The 15,618-nt window shown below is 39.7% G+C and overlaps 1 protein-coding gene across 1 annotated transcript in view; it reads right to left on the minus strand.

The window, feature by feature from the left end:
• Positions 1–15,618, minus strand: part of PEX1 (peroxisomal biogenesis factor 1) — a 71,306-nt gene that overhangs the window by 40,898 nt on the left and 14,790 nt on the right. Inside the window, exons 4-9 of the mRNA XM_061164888.1 lie at positions 11,985–12,099; positions 11,126–11,892; positions 9,150–9,269; positions 1,435–1,558; positions 1,100–1,203; positions 119–201 (exon numbers count right to left, since the gene is read on the minus strand). Coding sequence (XP_061020871.1) covers positions 119–201; positions 1,100–1,203; positions 1,435–1,558; positions 9,150–9,269; positions 11,126–11,892; positions 11,985–12,099 — 1,313 coding nt within the window. The remainder of the gene's footprint in view (positions 1–118; positions 202–1,099; positions 1,204–1,434; positions 1,559–9,149; positions 9,270–11,125; positions 11,893–11,984; positions 12,100–15,618) is intronic.

Genomic DNA, 15,618 nt, shown 5'->3' on the forward strand with positions numbered 1-15,618 from the left:
TTACATTAGTAAGACTAGTTAATGACACCGACATCTAATTTAATATTTACACATAAAAGCCCTAAGACAGGTAATGTAAAATGTGTCTAAATGTGCCAGTTTGGCCGTAACTTCTTACCCCAAGCAGTTCAGCTTTAAAAAAGGAAGAATAAAGTCAATTTCCTCACTGTTTTCTTCTTTTACCATAGGATCTAGAAGGACCTATAGTAGCAAGGAAAAATCAATTTTACATGTCAAAGTAATACCTTTTGCCTGCTTTTCTTGGGTTCTGGGAAACTGAATTGCTGATTCTGTTACACCAGAGAGAAAAGATATAGTGTGCATGCAAGACTATTACTTAAAATAACCCTGACAATAACAATTTACTCATCTAAGGAATATAAATAGTTATAGTTAACAAGCAGTAAAGAATGTCTTCATGCAGTTTAGAGATATATCTTTATTTGCAATTTTGATTTATGTCACATTCTTTTCACAATCTTCCATCTTTATCATTTCTGAATGGTATTCCTTAAATTGTATTTCAAAAGTAGAGAAATAATATCTAGTTTCAAACCACTGAAATTCTAAATGACTTTATTCATTTCATCTTCAGTTCTATAATGACAAGAGTAAATATCTTAACCAAAATATAATGTTCTAAAAAGAGTACTTTAAAAATATATCTGGGAGAAAAGTAATCTGATAATAGTTGTGAAGAGTTGAGAATTTAAGAACTGACAAAATAATATGGGCTGTGTAGCAAAACTGCAAATAAAAATATGAATTAAAAAAAAAGTTACCCGCCTCAGCTAAGTTTTCATTTGTTCCAATACTAGAAGAGTTTAAATCATGATCCATTGGCCAGTTAACATGATCAATTCTATTCCTGGAACAATTTTGCTGAAGCATCCATTTTAAATTTAGGATAAATCAATCATTTGCTTAAGTAAGTTAAAGAGACTACAGAATAAAATATTTTAAATCAAGTTATTCCTTACTCTTATCATTTGAGTTTCTAATACAGTTTAGGATGCAAGGTCTTAAGAAGTAAATTCATACTTTAGAATCAATCACATGTGAAAATATTATCATTAAGTATTCAGTAGTATGTAATTACTTGTATTGTCATCTTCTGCAGCAGATTGGTACTCAACAGAAAAATACTTTTTTCTTTTTTCTTTTCCCAAGAATGAACGATATTCAGAGAAAACTCCTTCAACCCTATTAAAAAGAAAGTAATAAGTGTAGTTAGTACTGTAGCTGAGATGAAATAATTTAAAATTTAAATTTATTTACATTTAAATAAAAGGATTATTTGATACATAAAATCTACTGTTTAATTATCATTATTAGGTTTCCTGTTCATACCTATCACAAGATGGAAAAACAATGAAAACTTTTCCAACTTCTTTAATAGGAAAAATATCAAAATAACAAATAAAATATACTCACCATCTTTCATTTCCAGTTTAATGTATTCTTCCTCTGATACTATCAGAGGAACTGTGGTAGTGGCAGACTGCTGTAGCCATGAACAGAACACAGTTTTTATGTCTTCTTCACTGACATCCTTAGACTGCCAGAGGAAAGGAAACAGTAACGATATTCTATTACCTGAACTTAACAGTCTTATTTTAATACCTTATCTTGCTGGTAAAATGATGGTCACAGGCACAGATTTGGGACTTGACATTATAGTACAATGAGTACGGTGCAGCCTGAAGAAAAAGTCACACAAGTGGCAAAGTTTTAAATGCTCCTTTTTTCTATGCCCAGTGATGCACAGAGCACAATTTAGCTCACTTGATAACCATGCCAGCCTAGTCTCTCTTGCTTCCTGTGAAGCAAACTCTGTAGTCAGGGAGCAGGCTCCTCTGTTCCCAGCCTGGAGCTGTGTGTGCCTGTGTGTGGCCAACGCATCACCATCAGCGATCCAAGAGAAGGCTTTCTCTCCCTAACTAAACGGCAGAGAAACCCTGCAAGGAGAAGAGTTTTGCTTTGCACCTGTCCTTCTGCTGCCAAGAATGCAGACGCGCTGTCTATTACCACCACAGATACCTCGCATCTAAGAGGAGGACAGACAAAGATGACAGAAGAGAAAGATCAAAGGAGCTCGGGTCCTTGGTTACATGGTTTAACCACCTCCTCCAAACTTCTTTGCACATGAGAAAAACAAACTCTTTATATGTTAGTGTCACTTTCTCTTTTTTCTATGAAGGCTGATACGTTCAACAAGTAGAGTGTTAATAAACTGTTGAAAAGATATGAAGAAATTCTGAGAAAAACACTGCTAATTTCTGAAACTTTTAGATTAGTATTATTAAGTTTAAATAATCTTCTTGAAATACAAAATCAGAACTAATCAAAATTCATATTGAAAGACACTATCTGCCTAGGAGAATAAACTTCTACCATTTTGCAACTCCCACATCTATTATCTAACAGCTCATACATAAAAACTCATATCTGTTACCTCTCTTCATCCATTAGATCCACTGATTAAACTCAGTTTACAATACGCTCACCACTAAAAAAGTAAGCTAAACTAAGAAAAGGCATCACTTTCCCACTCTTAAAAATCATAGAAATAAGTCAGTTACTTCTTTGTATATTATTGGAAAATGGGATTAAAGACCTAGAGAAAGTCATAAAATGAAAACTATTTTAAATCAAGACTTTTAGAATCAGAAAGCAACTCACAGTTCCTCTAGAACCAAACATCCTTATGTCCTAAGTGATGTAACCAGCCTAGAGAGACCTGCCAAGGTCACACAGCTTCCACCAAAGCACACAACTAGGGACAGGAAAGGAAATACTCCATTGCCGATACCAGAGGAAAACACAGAAAACCAATGAGCAATGGCTAGTTATTTTTGTACATAAGACCTAATTTTTGAAAAAAAAAAAAAAAAAAAAAACAAGATCAATAACCACGTTAAAAGCAGAGCTCCTATAAACTAAAAAAAAACAAAAACTCAAAACTTTATATAAGTCAAGAGCCATAAAAGTTCCACATTATAAAGACTTTTATACTATATGTTTAAAGATTACTAAAGAATATCAATGCAATATAGACAGCAAATATTTTGACTTTGAAAATCCTGGAGTTATCAAGACAATGCTAAATTTCCTTCACATGGTTTTTAAAAACATACTGAGAGACAAGACAGAGATAAGAGGGCGAGTAAAAGGACTTCAGCTCACCTCTTCTCAAGAAAATAGCTAAATCACAACTGGTATATAAACATCTACAAAAAAGACCTGAACCTACCATAAAAGATATTCTGCATCCAAAGACAAAGAAAAGCTACAATAAGACAGTAGGAGGGGCGCTTCTGTGATACAATGAAATCCTATACCCGCTGGGTGGGAGACCCACAAACGAAAATAACAGTACTGCAGAAGTTCTCCCACAGGAGTGAGAGTTCTGAGCCCCGTGTCAGGGTGCCCAGGCTGGGGGGTCTGGCACTGGGAGGAGGCGCCATCAGAGTATTTGGTCTGTGAAGGCCAGTGCAGCTGAAGAGCAGGCGCTCAACAAGGTTTCATGTGCACTAGGATCCGGGGCAAAACAGCGACTCCATGGGAACCTGGGCCAAAACTACCTGCAGGCCTTAGGTTTCCTGGGGACCTGAGGACTGGCTGTGGCTCACTGCGGAGGACAAGGACGCTGGTGACAGAGGCTCCAGGGACTACTCATCGGCATGAGCTCTCCCGGAGGCCATCCTTGGGCCTGGCCCCACCCAGCAGCCCGCAGCTCCAGTGCTGGGACACCTCAGAACAGCCAGCCAACGGGGTGGGAACACAGGCCTACTCACGGACAGACAGGCTGCTAAATGTCTCCCCGAGCCAGCAGCTGCCTCTAGACACACCCTTTGACAAAGCCCTGCCGACAGAGAGACAAGACCCAGACCCACTCACCGGGGGCGGGCAGCGGCCCCTCCCAACAGGAGGCCTGTCAAGCCCCTGGATCAACCTCACCAACTGGGGAGGAGACAGCAGAAGCAAGAACCACAATCCTGCAGCCTGAGGAACGCAGACCACAGACAGCCAAAGTGAGAAGGATGACCCCGCTGAGAAATTTCAGACAAAGAAACCAGACAGAACCCTAGAAGAACAACTAAGTGAGGCAGAGACAGGCAATGTGCCTGGAAAAGACGTCAGAGTAATTAGAGTAAAGATGACTCAAGATCGCAAAAAAAGGAATTGAGAGGATACGAGAAATGTTTAACAACCCACTGAAATGTTGTGAAGTAATTAGCCTCCAACTAATTAAAAAAAAAGAAAGAGAAAAAAAAAAAAACAAAGAGCCGGAAGCTAGAAAAAACAAAGAGAGATTTAGGAGAGGTGGCAAGAACACACAGAAGAACTGTACAAAAAGGCTCAGTGACCTGGATAACCAAGACAGTGCTGTCACTCAGCAAGAGCCAGACACCCTGGAGTGTGAAGTCAAGTGGGCCTCAGGAAGCATCACTATCAACAAAGCTAGTGGAGGTGATGGGATTCCAGCTGAGCTATTTCAAATTCTAAAAGACGATGCTGTTACAAGTGCTCCACTCAATATGTCAGCAAATTTGGAAAACGCAGCAGTAGTCACAGGGCTAGAAAAGGTCAGTTTTCATTCCAATGCCAAAGAAGGGCAGTGCCAAAGAATGTAAAAACTACATTTACACAATTGGCAATTTGGCACAATTGCACTCATTTCTCATGCTAGTGAGGTTATGCTCAAAAATCCTTCAAGCTAGGCTTCAGCAATACTTAAAAACCAAGAACTTCCAGGTGTACAAGCTGGACTTAAAAAAGGCAGAAGAACCGATATCAAACTGCCAACATTCACTGGATCATAGACAAAGCAAGGGAATTCCAGGAAAAAAAAAAACTACTTCTGCTTCACTGACTGTGGGAAAGCCGATCAAAACAAACTGAAGAAAATTCTTAGAGATGGGAATACCAGACCACCTCACCTGCCTCCTGAGAAACCTGTATGCAGGTCAAGAAGCAACAGTTAGAACCTTACATGGAACAACAGACTGGTTCAAAACAGAAAGGAGTACGTCAAGGCTGTATGTTGTCACCCTGCTTATTTAACTTACACGGAGAGTACATTATGTGAAATACTGGGCTGGATGAGTTACAAGCTGGAATCAAGACTGCTGGGAGAAATATCAACAACCTTAGATATGCAGATGACACCACCCTAATGGCACAAAGTGAAGAGGAACTAAAGAGCCTCCTGACGAAGGCGAAAGAGGAGAGTGAAAAAGATGGCTTACAACTCAGCACTCAAAAAACTAACATCATGACATTCGGTCCCATCACTTCATGGCAAATAGATGGGGAAAAAGTAGAAGCAGTGACAGAGTTTCTCTTCTTATGTTCCAAAATCACTGAGGACAGTGACTGCAGCCATGAAATTAGAAGCTTGCTTCTTGGACAATAAGCTATGACAAACCTAGACAGTTGTGTTAAAAAGCAAAGACATCACTTCACTGACAAATGTCCGTATAGTCAAAGCTAGAGTCTTTGCACTAGTCAGGTATCAATGAGAGAACTGGACCATAAAGAAGGCTGAGTGCCAAAGAATTGATGCTTTCAAATTGCGGTGCTGGAAAAGATGCTTGAGAGTCCCTTGAACTTCAGGAGATTAAACTAGTCAATCCTAAAGGAAATCAGTTCTGAATATTCATTGAAAGGATTGATGCTGAAGCTCCAATACTTTGGCCACCTGATGCAAAGAGTTGACTCACTGCAAACTGATGCTGGGAAAGATTTAAGGCAAAAGGAGAAGAGGTCAGCAGAGGATGAGATGGTTAGATGGCATCACCAACTCAATGGATATGAGTTTGAACAATGTCTGGGAGGCAGTGAAGGACAGGGAGGCCTGGTTGCTATAGTCCATGGGGTCGCAGGCACAGAGTCAGATATGACTTTGTGACTGAACAAATAGCTAATTCAGTTTGTTGTAAAACACTGTAAAGTAACTATAATCTAATTTAAAAAATTCTTAGAGTAAAAGATAGCCAGAACACTCTGACATAAATCACAGCAGTATCTTTTTTGATCCACCTCCTAGAGGAATGAAAATAAAAACAAAGGTGGGACCTAATCATACTTAAAAGCTTTTGCACAGCAAAGGAAACTATACACAAAAAAGCAAGCCACAGAATCGGAGAAAATATTTGCAACTGATATGACTGACAAGGGATTACTCTCCAATATATACAAATAGCCCATGCAGTTTGTACATAAAAGAACCCCTCTCCAAAAAAAAACAATCAAAAAATGAGTAGAAGATCTAAATACACTTTTCTCTGAAGAAAAAACACAGATGCCCAAAAGCACATGAACGGATGGTCAACATCACTATTAAATGCAAACCAAAACTACAATGAGTTGTTACCTCACAGTGGTCAGAATAGGCATCGACAAAAAAAGTCTGCAAACAATGAATACTGGAGAGGGTATGGAGAAAAGGGAACCCTTCTCTACTGATGGTGTGAATATAAACTGGTACAACGATTATGGAGAACAGTATGGAGGTTCCTTAAAACACTAAACATAGAACTACTGTATGATGGAGCAATCCCACCCATTCCTAGACTTTTATCCAGAGAGAACCCTAATTCAAAAGGCTTCATGCGCCCCAATGTTCACTGAAGCACTATTTACAAAGCCAAGACATGGAAGCAACCTAAATGTCCATCGACAGTTACGAATAAACAAGTGGTACACGTTAAGCATGGACTATTACTCAATCATGAAAAAGAATGAAATAATGCCATTACAGCAACATGGATGGACCTTTAGATTATCATACTAATTGAATTACTTCTATTTCAGGCAGAAAAAGATTTCACTTATATGTGGAATCTAAAAAAATGATACAAATTAATTTATTTACAAAACAGAAACAAGACTCACAGATTCCAAAAACAACTTATGGTTATCAAAGTGCAAAGGTGGAGGGAAGATAAATTAGGAGTTTGAGATTAACATATACACACTACTGTATACAAAATAAACAACAATGAACTACTGTATAGCACAGAGAACTCCAGCCAATATTCAGCAATAATCTACGTGGGAAAAGAATCTGAAAAAGAACGGATGTATGGAGAACTGAATCAATCTGCTATACATCTGAAACTAATACAACACTGTAAATCAACTATAATATAAAGTACAAATCAGAAAACAACTGAAGATCAAAGAATCAAAAAGTTAAAAACTCTAAATCACTATATATTGTTCAGTGAATATGTTAAATGCTCAGTTGCATACTATTATGGAAATGGCATGTACTCTATTTGTTTTCTTCTCTAGTCACAAAATATAAACTATTTTATATGAGGTCTCATCAAGCAGAAAGATCTGTTAAAATGGTTATATGATGACCTTGACATAATGACCATCATTATCCAGAGGATCCAGAAGTATAATGCAAATTATCAGAGAAGGATTAAATCATATTTGGCATTTTCTAAACATATAATAATTTTCCTGTGTTACAATTCTCTGAGAACTGGTAATCTAAGTTGGTACAGATGATATCACTCTAAAAGAAAATAAATGAAAGTCGCTCAGTTGCATCTCTTTGCGACCCCATGGACTATGCAGTCCATGGAATTCTCCAGGATAGAATACTGGAGTGGGTAGCCTTTCCCTTCTCCAGGGGATCTTCCCAACGGGGATCAAACCAGGTCTCCCGCCTTGCAGGCAGATTACTTACCAGATGAGCCACAAAGGAAGCCCAAGAATACTGGAGTGGGTATCCTATGCCTTCTCCAGTAAGCCTTCCCGACCCAGGAACCAAACTGGGGTTTCCTGCATTGCAGCCAGATTCTTTACCAACTGAGCTATCAGGAAACCCTGATAATATTCTACAGAAATTTTAAAATTAAGTTCCATACCTCAATTCCTGACTATCTCAGTTTCTATCAAAATTAAGTGTTCAAAGAAAAACAGTCTAGCTCTCTTTTACACTGCAGTGTTAATACTGAAACATGTGAGAATTTTCTTAAAAAACTGCCCAGATGTAGCAAAAATAGCAGTCCTTTAAATGCCAAATTATCCATATTTGCATTGACACAATATATGTTATATCATTCGTTAAAGACTTCTTGCAGACTTTCCTGGTGGTCCAGTGGTTTAGAATCCGCCTGCCAGTGAAGGGGACACAGGTTTGATCCCTGGTCCAGGAAGATCCCACATGCCATGGGGCAACTAAGCTCAAGTGCTGCAACTACTGAGCCCCTACTCTGCAACTACTGAGCCCCTACTCTGCAACTACTGAGCCCCTACTCTGCAACAAGAGAAGCTACTGCAGTGAGAAGTTTGTGCAATGCAACTAGAGAGTAGCCCCTGCTCATTGCAACTAGAGAAAGCCTGCCTGCAGCAACAAAGTTCCAGGGCAGGAAAAAAAGAAGACTTTTTGGTTTCTCAAATAGGTAAACAATACCATATGATCTAGCAATTCAACTTCTAGGTATATACCCAAAAGAACTGAAAGTAGGGACTCAAATACTGTATATCAATATTCAGAGCAGCATTAATCACACAGTTTAAACAAAAAAAAGCAGAAATGACCCAAGTGTCCATCAACAGATGAATAAACAACATGTCTATATACATACAATAGAATACTATGGAGGAATAAACAGGAATGCACAGGAATGAAGGAATAAACATAATACAGGAATAAACATAAACAGGAATGAAGTTTGATGTATATGCTATAGTGTGGATAAACCCTGACAACACGTTAAATGAAATAACCAAGATACAAAGGGCAAATATTGTATGATTCCACTTGCATATAAGATCTAGAATAAGCAAATTCACACAGACTGATCACAGTTGAGAACTGGGGCAGGAAAGGATGGGGAGTGATTGTGTAATGGGCACAAAGTTTCTATTCAGGGGATGGAAAAGTTTCAGGAATAGTGATGGTTTCATGTTATAAATGTACTTAATGGCACTAAATTGCACACCTAAAGAGTTAAAACAGCATTTTATCTTATATGTATTTTACCACAATAAAACCAAAAGACAATAAGACTTCTTTGCCCTTCTAGAATAAAGGAGTACAGTGTTATTACTTAGCTAAAGCAACCAGAAATTTTACAATGCACGTAAAACAACTGTGATATAACATATAAGTGTGAACTCACTAAGTTTTCTGTAGGTTGTAGTTTTAGAGATCTTGGAATCTCAGGGGTAATTTCCACTGGAGTTATTCTGACTACTGCATGCATTTCTATATTTAGTCTCTTTCTCAGGTCATCTGGAATCTGAAATATATAAAAATAAATTAAAAATATAAATGTTAAAATCTTAAGAAATATTCCACAGCATAAACACTGATATTAATTTCTATCAACTCAGGTGAATGATAAGATACTGCCATGATTCATAGTATAGGCGGGCATTCAGGTGCTGTTATGATGCTAACATTTCAATTTTTTCCTACAGTAGTTTCTTTTAACATCCTCTTCAGAGGTGATCAGTTTTGATCTGGCCGGTTAAGCCAGCTTGAGCAACTGACGGCAGCTGCCGCCTGTCACAGGCCACCCTCCCAACCTGACCACAGAGGGAGAAGTGCAGGCTCCTCACTGTCGTCTCAGTTGGTCTCCAGGACCCGATCGCCACTTTTTCACCCCAGCCTCACCATATAACATCAAGGAAGTAACAGTGCTTCCTGCCTAATGGCAGCACCATTACTAGAAACAGGCAAGCCCACTGACAGGTTCAGACAATACGATTTTCAAGATGCAGTGGGATCTTCTTGAGTAAGAGAACAGAGATAACAGAAAATGTGAGGCACGGTTGGAGCTTTCGAGAGTGATGTAGGCTGAAGAGATTACAACTTGCAAGCCACCTACCTAAAGGTCACAGTCTAAACTGTGAGCGTAAAAGAAATCTACTAAGGAGACTCCCTTTCCTTTCCATTGTTCTTCCCTGTCCTTCCTTCTCACCCTGAAATTACATTTCACAATGGTTCAAAATTAGGTCAAAATAAAGGAGGCTGGTGACTCATTTCATATAAAATCAACATTAACATCTGAAGCTAGGATGAGGAGGTGGAATGCCAGCCGTGCTCCTTTCGCTCTCCATCACAGTAAAGAACCAATACCAGCAAGGCAAGGAGCTTCCTGGGTACCTCTGAATCCAGGTCATCTCACGCGGTAGGTCTCTCCCGACACTGGGCATTTCCCCCAGCACGTACCAAGACATCCCTTTGCTTTCAAGAAGGTGGAAGCAAATCTTTGGGCATTAAAGATGTGAGGCTTTGTAGGGCGCTCCATTAGAAGCATGAACTCAAGAGTCAGCCTGTCAGGGTTTGAATCCTCATTCTACTTACTGACTCGTTACCTCAGGCAGGTAATTTTGACCTCTCTGGGCCTGTACCTATCTTAGCTTTTACCTGTCCAAGTTTATTAGCCAGAAAAACACACAAACCTTACCCAAACAAGGACTCTACCCTGCAATCAGAAATGTGTCCCCACGGGAACTTCTGCTGTTAGTTACTCAGTCATGTCCGACTCTGTGACCCCGTGGACAGTAGCCTGCCAGGTTCCTCTGTCCATGGGATTCTCCAGGCAAGAATACTGGAGTGGGTTGCCATCTCCTTCTCTAGGAGATCTTCCTGAACTAGGGATCGAACCCTGGTCTCCTGCATTGCAGGCAGATTCTTTACCATCTGAGCCACCAGGGAAGCCTAGAGGAGGGGGGACTTTAAATAGTATTTATTACACTGGTTTTCAACTTGTGCATAAAATATTATAATATTTTAGTTCAAAATTTGGGCAAGTTCAAGCAACATAAGATTATTTTCTAAGATTTATACTAAGCCATTTGCTATACCCCAGAAACAAACAACACTGTCAATCAACTACAGTATAATTTGGGTTTCCCTGGTGGCCCAGACAGTCAAGAACCTGCCTGCGATGTGGGAGACCCAGGTTCAATACCTGGGTTGGGAAGATCACTTGGAGAAGGAATGACTACCCACTCCAGTATTCTCGCCTGGAGAATTCCATGGATAGAGGAGCCTGGCAAGCTATAGTCCGTGGGGTTGCAAAGAGTCAGACACAACTGAGCAACTAACATAATATAGTATAATTTTTAAAGAAAGACTTATACTAACCCAGACTTTCCCAAGATGAAGCGTGTCTAAATTTTTGGTGTATTTAACGGCATTCTTCAGTTCCTCAAGTCCATTCCAGACTACCTTTAGCACACAGGTCTTGCCAGCTTTGTGACTATGGTCTGGGCTAACTTGTTTTTGATCTAGAGGCTCTGACATCTGCTTCTCTTTTTCAGGTGATAGGACATTTTGCTTTGTTCTACTTTGCTGTTGCTTTGGAGAAAGCAGTTTCACTAGCTTTCCATAGGTCACAGTGAAGCTGGGCTCCAAATCAAAATATTCCTGGTCCCATGGGAATACATGAATGGCATGATGTTTGTGAAACACAGAAGTTGCGGATGCCTTACATATGCTGGGAGGCTGGGATTTGCATACTCTGAAAATATTGTCCAGAGGAACAACTGTTGACTGCATGTTTTTGAAAGCATTGATTTCAGTTACCCCCCAGGATGTGTCTTGTTTCTTCTCAGACCCAGAAGAAAAAATGCTTCCTATCACAGTCCATAAGCTTGGTAGAAATGATGAGTTGATCCTTTCCTCTGAATCTTGTTCTTTAGACCCAGTGACTCCTACAGTGTTTGACTGAAGTTGCTTGGTTTGAAGTTCTTTTGTCAATCCTTTTTGGTCTCTTCCATGATTATGAAATTGTCCAGGTGTTTTACCTGCTTCTGAAAATGTACTCTCTTTGGCTTGGCGGGTCTTTGGCTGAATTAGGAGTCTGCTGTCGGTTTCCAGCCTTCCATAAGGAGCACCCGGTGTTAGCGCAACTGTAGATAAAACAAGGGTCATGAGTGTGCCTTTACCTCTACTGTGGATTCAATGTGAAGAGTATCACAGAAAACGCTACAATAGCACCTACCAATCTGGATAAATATGTAAGTCTGCTGATCAACCCAGACAGGAAAAATGGCTTTTGGAAAAACTATTCGAATCTGATCTAGAAGGTGCTGTTCAAGGGAAGCAGCATGCAGCTCCTAGGAAAAAAAAAAAAAAAAAAAGGTCGGTTCCCTTTATATTTCGTCTATTTTGTGTTTAGAAAGGAAATCTCAACTCTTTCTTATAAATCAAACCTACTTGGTTTATAATACCACTTAGAAAAGAGAAATCTAAAGACATCAATATTTTGGGGGATCAGATCAAGATGGAGGAAGGGTAGGATGGGGAGCTCCCCTTCTCCCACAAATATATCAAAAATACATCTACATGTGGACTTGTTCTCACAGAACATCTAGTGAACATCGGTAGAACATTTTATAGATTTCCAAAGGGCAAAAAATCTCCATTTAACTGTGAAGGACAGAAAAAAGAAAAAAGAGAGAAAGGAATCTGGACAGGAGCTATGAGAGGGGAAAGGTTTCTGCTCACTTGGAAGCCCTGTCCCAGGCGGAGAGATCAGTGGGGACAGAGGACGGGCTTTGGAGTCTCAGAGAGCAACGGAGAGACAGACCCGCACAGATAGTCAGTGCTGCCACCAGGCCCTCCCCAGTCTGAGATGCTCATCCACGCAGGCAGGCGGGGGCCGAGGCTCAGGCTTCAGAGGGAGAGCTGGGGAGAGGACTAGGGCTGGCCGTGTGCACAGCCCAAGGGGACCAGGATGCCACGTGCCCCAGCCAAGGGAGTACGGGAATGAGCCTGGGCCCACCAGAGAGGAAAGGTGATGTTGTTGGGGGCACGCCAGGTGAGGCACACGATCCCACAGAATTCCGTTCCCCTGTGCGCTCTCAGCTGACACGCACCACCCACACGCTCCGGGGCAGGCACACGCGGCCGCTACCACCGCAGACTCCAGAGGGGGCTGCAGACCACCGCCACCACCAAGGGTCCTGTGACTGAGCACCAACCGCTGCCCGCGCCTTTCTGGGACTGTGCATGGGCCAAGCGCCCGCACACCCCTCATCGAGTGGATGATGGACAGCACACGCAGAGAAGAGAGACGGCGAGCATTCAAACCGAAAACAACCCTCAGAACATTGTCACATCCACACAAGTTATGCAGGGACACCCTCACATATAAACAGCCCTCCAAGGCTACAGTAGATGACTGTTTCTCCTAAACTCACAGACTAAGAGAGATACAAGTAAAATGAAGCAGCAGAGAACTACTCCCAACTAAAAGACCAAGAGAATTCCCCTAAAGGAATCAACAGTGAAACAGACCTCGGCAGTCTAATAGACACCAACTTCAAAAACAGGTAATGAAAATGCTAAGGGAATTAAGAAAGGCAATCAACAGAAATGCAAATAACTATAAAAAGGAACTAGGAACTATACGGAGGAGCCAAGAAAAGTTAGAAAATTCATTTGCCAAGATGAAAGTTGAACTAAAGGTAATGAATACCAGAATAAATAATGCAAAAGAAGGAATAAGTGATCTGGAAGAAAGAACAAAGGAAATTACACAAAACGGCATACAGAAAGCCAGATGAAAAAAATTAAAGCAATACGAGACCCACTAGATAATATAAAGTGCATCAATCTATGTGTAATATGTTTTCCAGAAGGAGAAGAGAAAAGGGGATTCAAAGTGTATTTGAAGAAATTATGACTAAAAACTTCCCAAACCTGAAGAACCAAAACAGATATCCAGATATAGGAAGCACAGAGGATCCTAAACAATATGAATCCAAACAGACCTACACCAAGACATACTAAAATAACAATGGCAAAAGTTAAAGAGGATTCTAAAGGCAGCAAGACAAAAACAAAGAGTTGATTACAAGGGAACCCCCATAAGCCTATCAGCTGATTTCTCTACAGAAACACTGCAGGCCAAACAGGGGTGGCAAAATATATTCAAAGTCTTGAAAGGGAAAATTCCGCAATCTAAAATATTCTACCCAGCAAGATTATTGTTTAGAAGAAGAAGAAAAATAAAGCATTTCTCAGGCAAGCAAAAACTAAATGAATATACCAATAGTAAAACTATGGAAATATTAACAGATCTCTAAATAGAAAAGATGCAAGGAGATATAGAAAGGCAGAAATCATGATTGGAAAGTAAATCATTTAAACTGGCTAGTATAAATATCAAAAAAAAGAAAAAAATCTATTTGTGAAAGTGATGATACATACAAGCAACAGAAAAGGGATAAACATGAAGATGTAAAAAAGGACATCAAAATCATAAAATGTGGGGAAGGACAGTAAGAAAATGCATTCTTTTTTTTTTTTTTAGAATATGTTTGAGCAGATATGACTATCAGTTTAAAGCAAGCACATATATGAAAGGGTTAACATACTTAAAAAACAGGGCAGTCACAAATCAAAAACATAAAATAAATGCACAAAAACCAAAAAGAACACAAGCATAAAGTAAATCATCAAACCACAAAAAGAGGAAGAAAAACAAAGAAGCAACTGGAAAACAAGGTTTAATATGGCAATAAATACATATATATCAATAATTACCTTAAATGTCAATGGACTGAATGCTCCAATCAAAAGACAGAGTGGGAGACTGGATTAAAAAAAAAAAAGGCTACAACATGCAGCCTATATGAGACCCACCTTATGGCAAAAGACACATAGATTAGAAGTGAGGTCACAGAAAAAGACATTTCATGTATTGGAAATAAAAGGAAAGCAGAAATTGCAATACTTAACATCAGACAAAACAGACTTTAAAACAAAGGCCATAAAGAAAGATAAAGGACACTACATAATGGTAGAAGGATCAATATGAGAAGATATTGCACTTGTCCACATACATGCCCCTAATACAGCAGCGCCCAAATATATAAAACACACACTAACAGACACAAGGGCTTCCTTGGTGGCTCAGTGGTAAAGAGTCTGCCTCTAATTCAGGAGACGTGGGTTCAATCCCTGGGTTGGGAAGATCCCCTGGAGAAGAAAATGGCAACCCACTCCAGTATTCTTGCCTGGGAAATCCCATGGGCAGAAGGAGCCTGGATGACTATAGTTCATGGGGTCAGAAAGAGTTGGACAAAACTTAGTAACTAAACAACAATAATAGTAGGAGACTTTAACAGCCCACTCACATCAAAGAACAGATATTCTAGACAGAAAATCAGTGAGGCAACAGAAATCCTAAATGACCCAATAGAACAGTTACATTTAATTCATATTTTCAGGACATTACATCCCCCTAAAGTAGAATATACATTCTTTTCAAGGGCACATGGAACATTTTCTAGGACTGACCACACAGTAGGGCATAAACTAACCTCAACAAATTCAAGAGTATATTAGCCATTAAAAAGAATACATTTGAATCAGTTCTAATGAGGTGGATGAAACTGGAGCCTATTATACAGAGTGAAGTAAGTCAGAAAGAAAAATACCAAGACAGTATACTAACGCATATATATATATATATATATATATGGAATTTAGAAAGATGGTAACGATGACCCTATATGCGAGACAGCAAAAGAGACACAGAGGTAGAGAACAGTCTTTTGGACTCTGTGGGAGAAGGCGAGGGTGGGATGATGTGAGAGAATGGCATCGAAACATGTATATTATCATAT

This window comes from Dama dama, chromosome 18 (genome assembly GCF_033118175.1).
Source record: "Dama dama isolate Ldn47 chromosome 18, ASM3311817v1, whole genome shotgun sequence".
In the NCBI taxonomy this organism is placed as follows: Eukaryota; Metazoa; Chordata; class Mammalia; order Artiodactyla; family Cervidae; genus Dama; species Dama dama.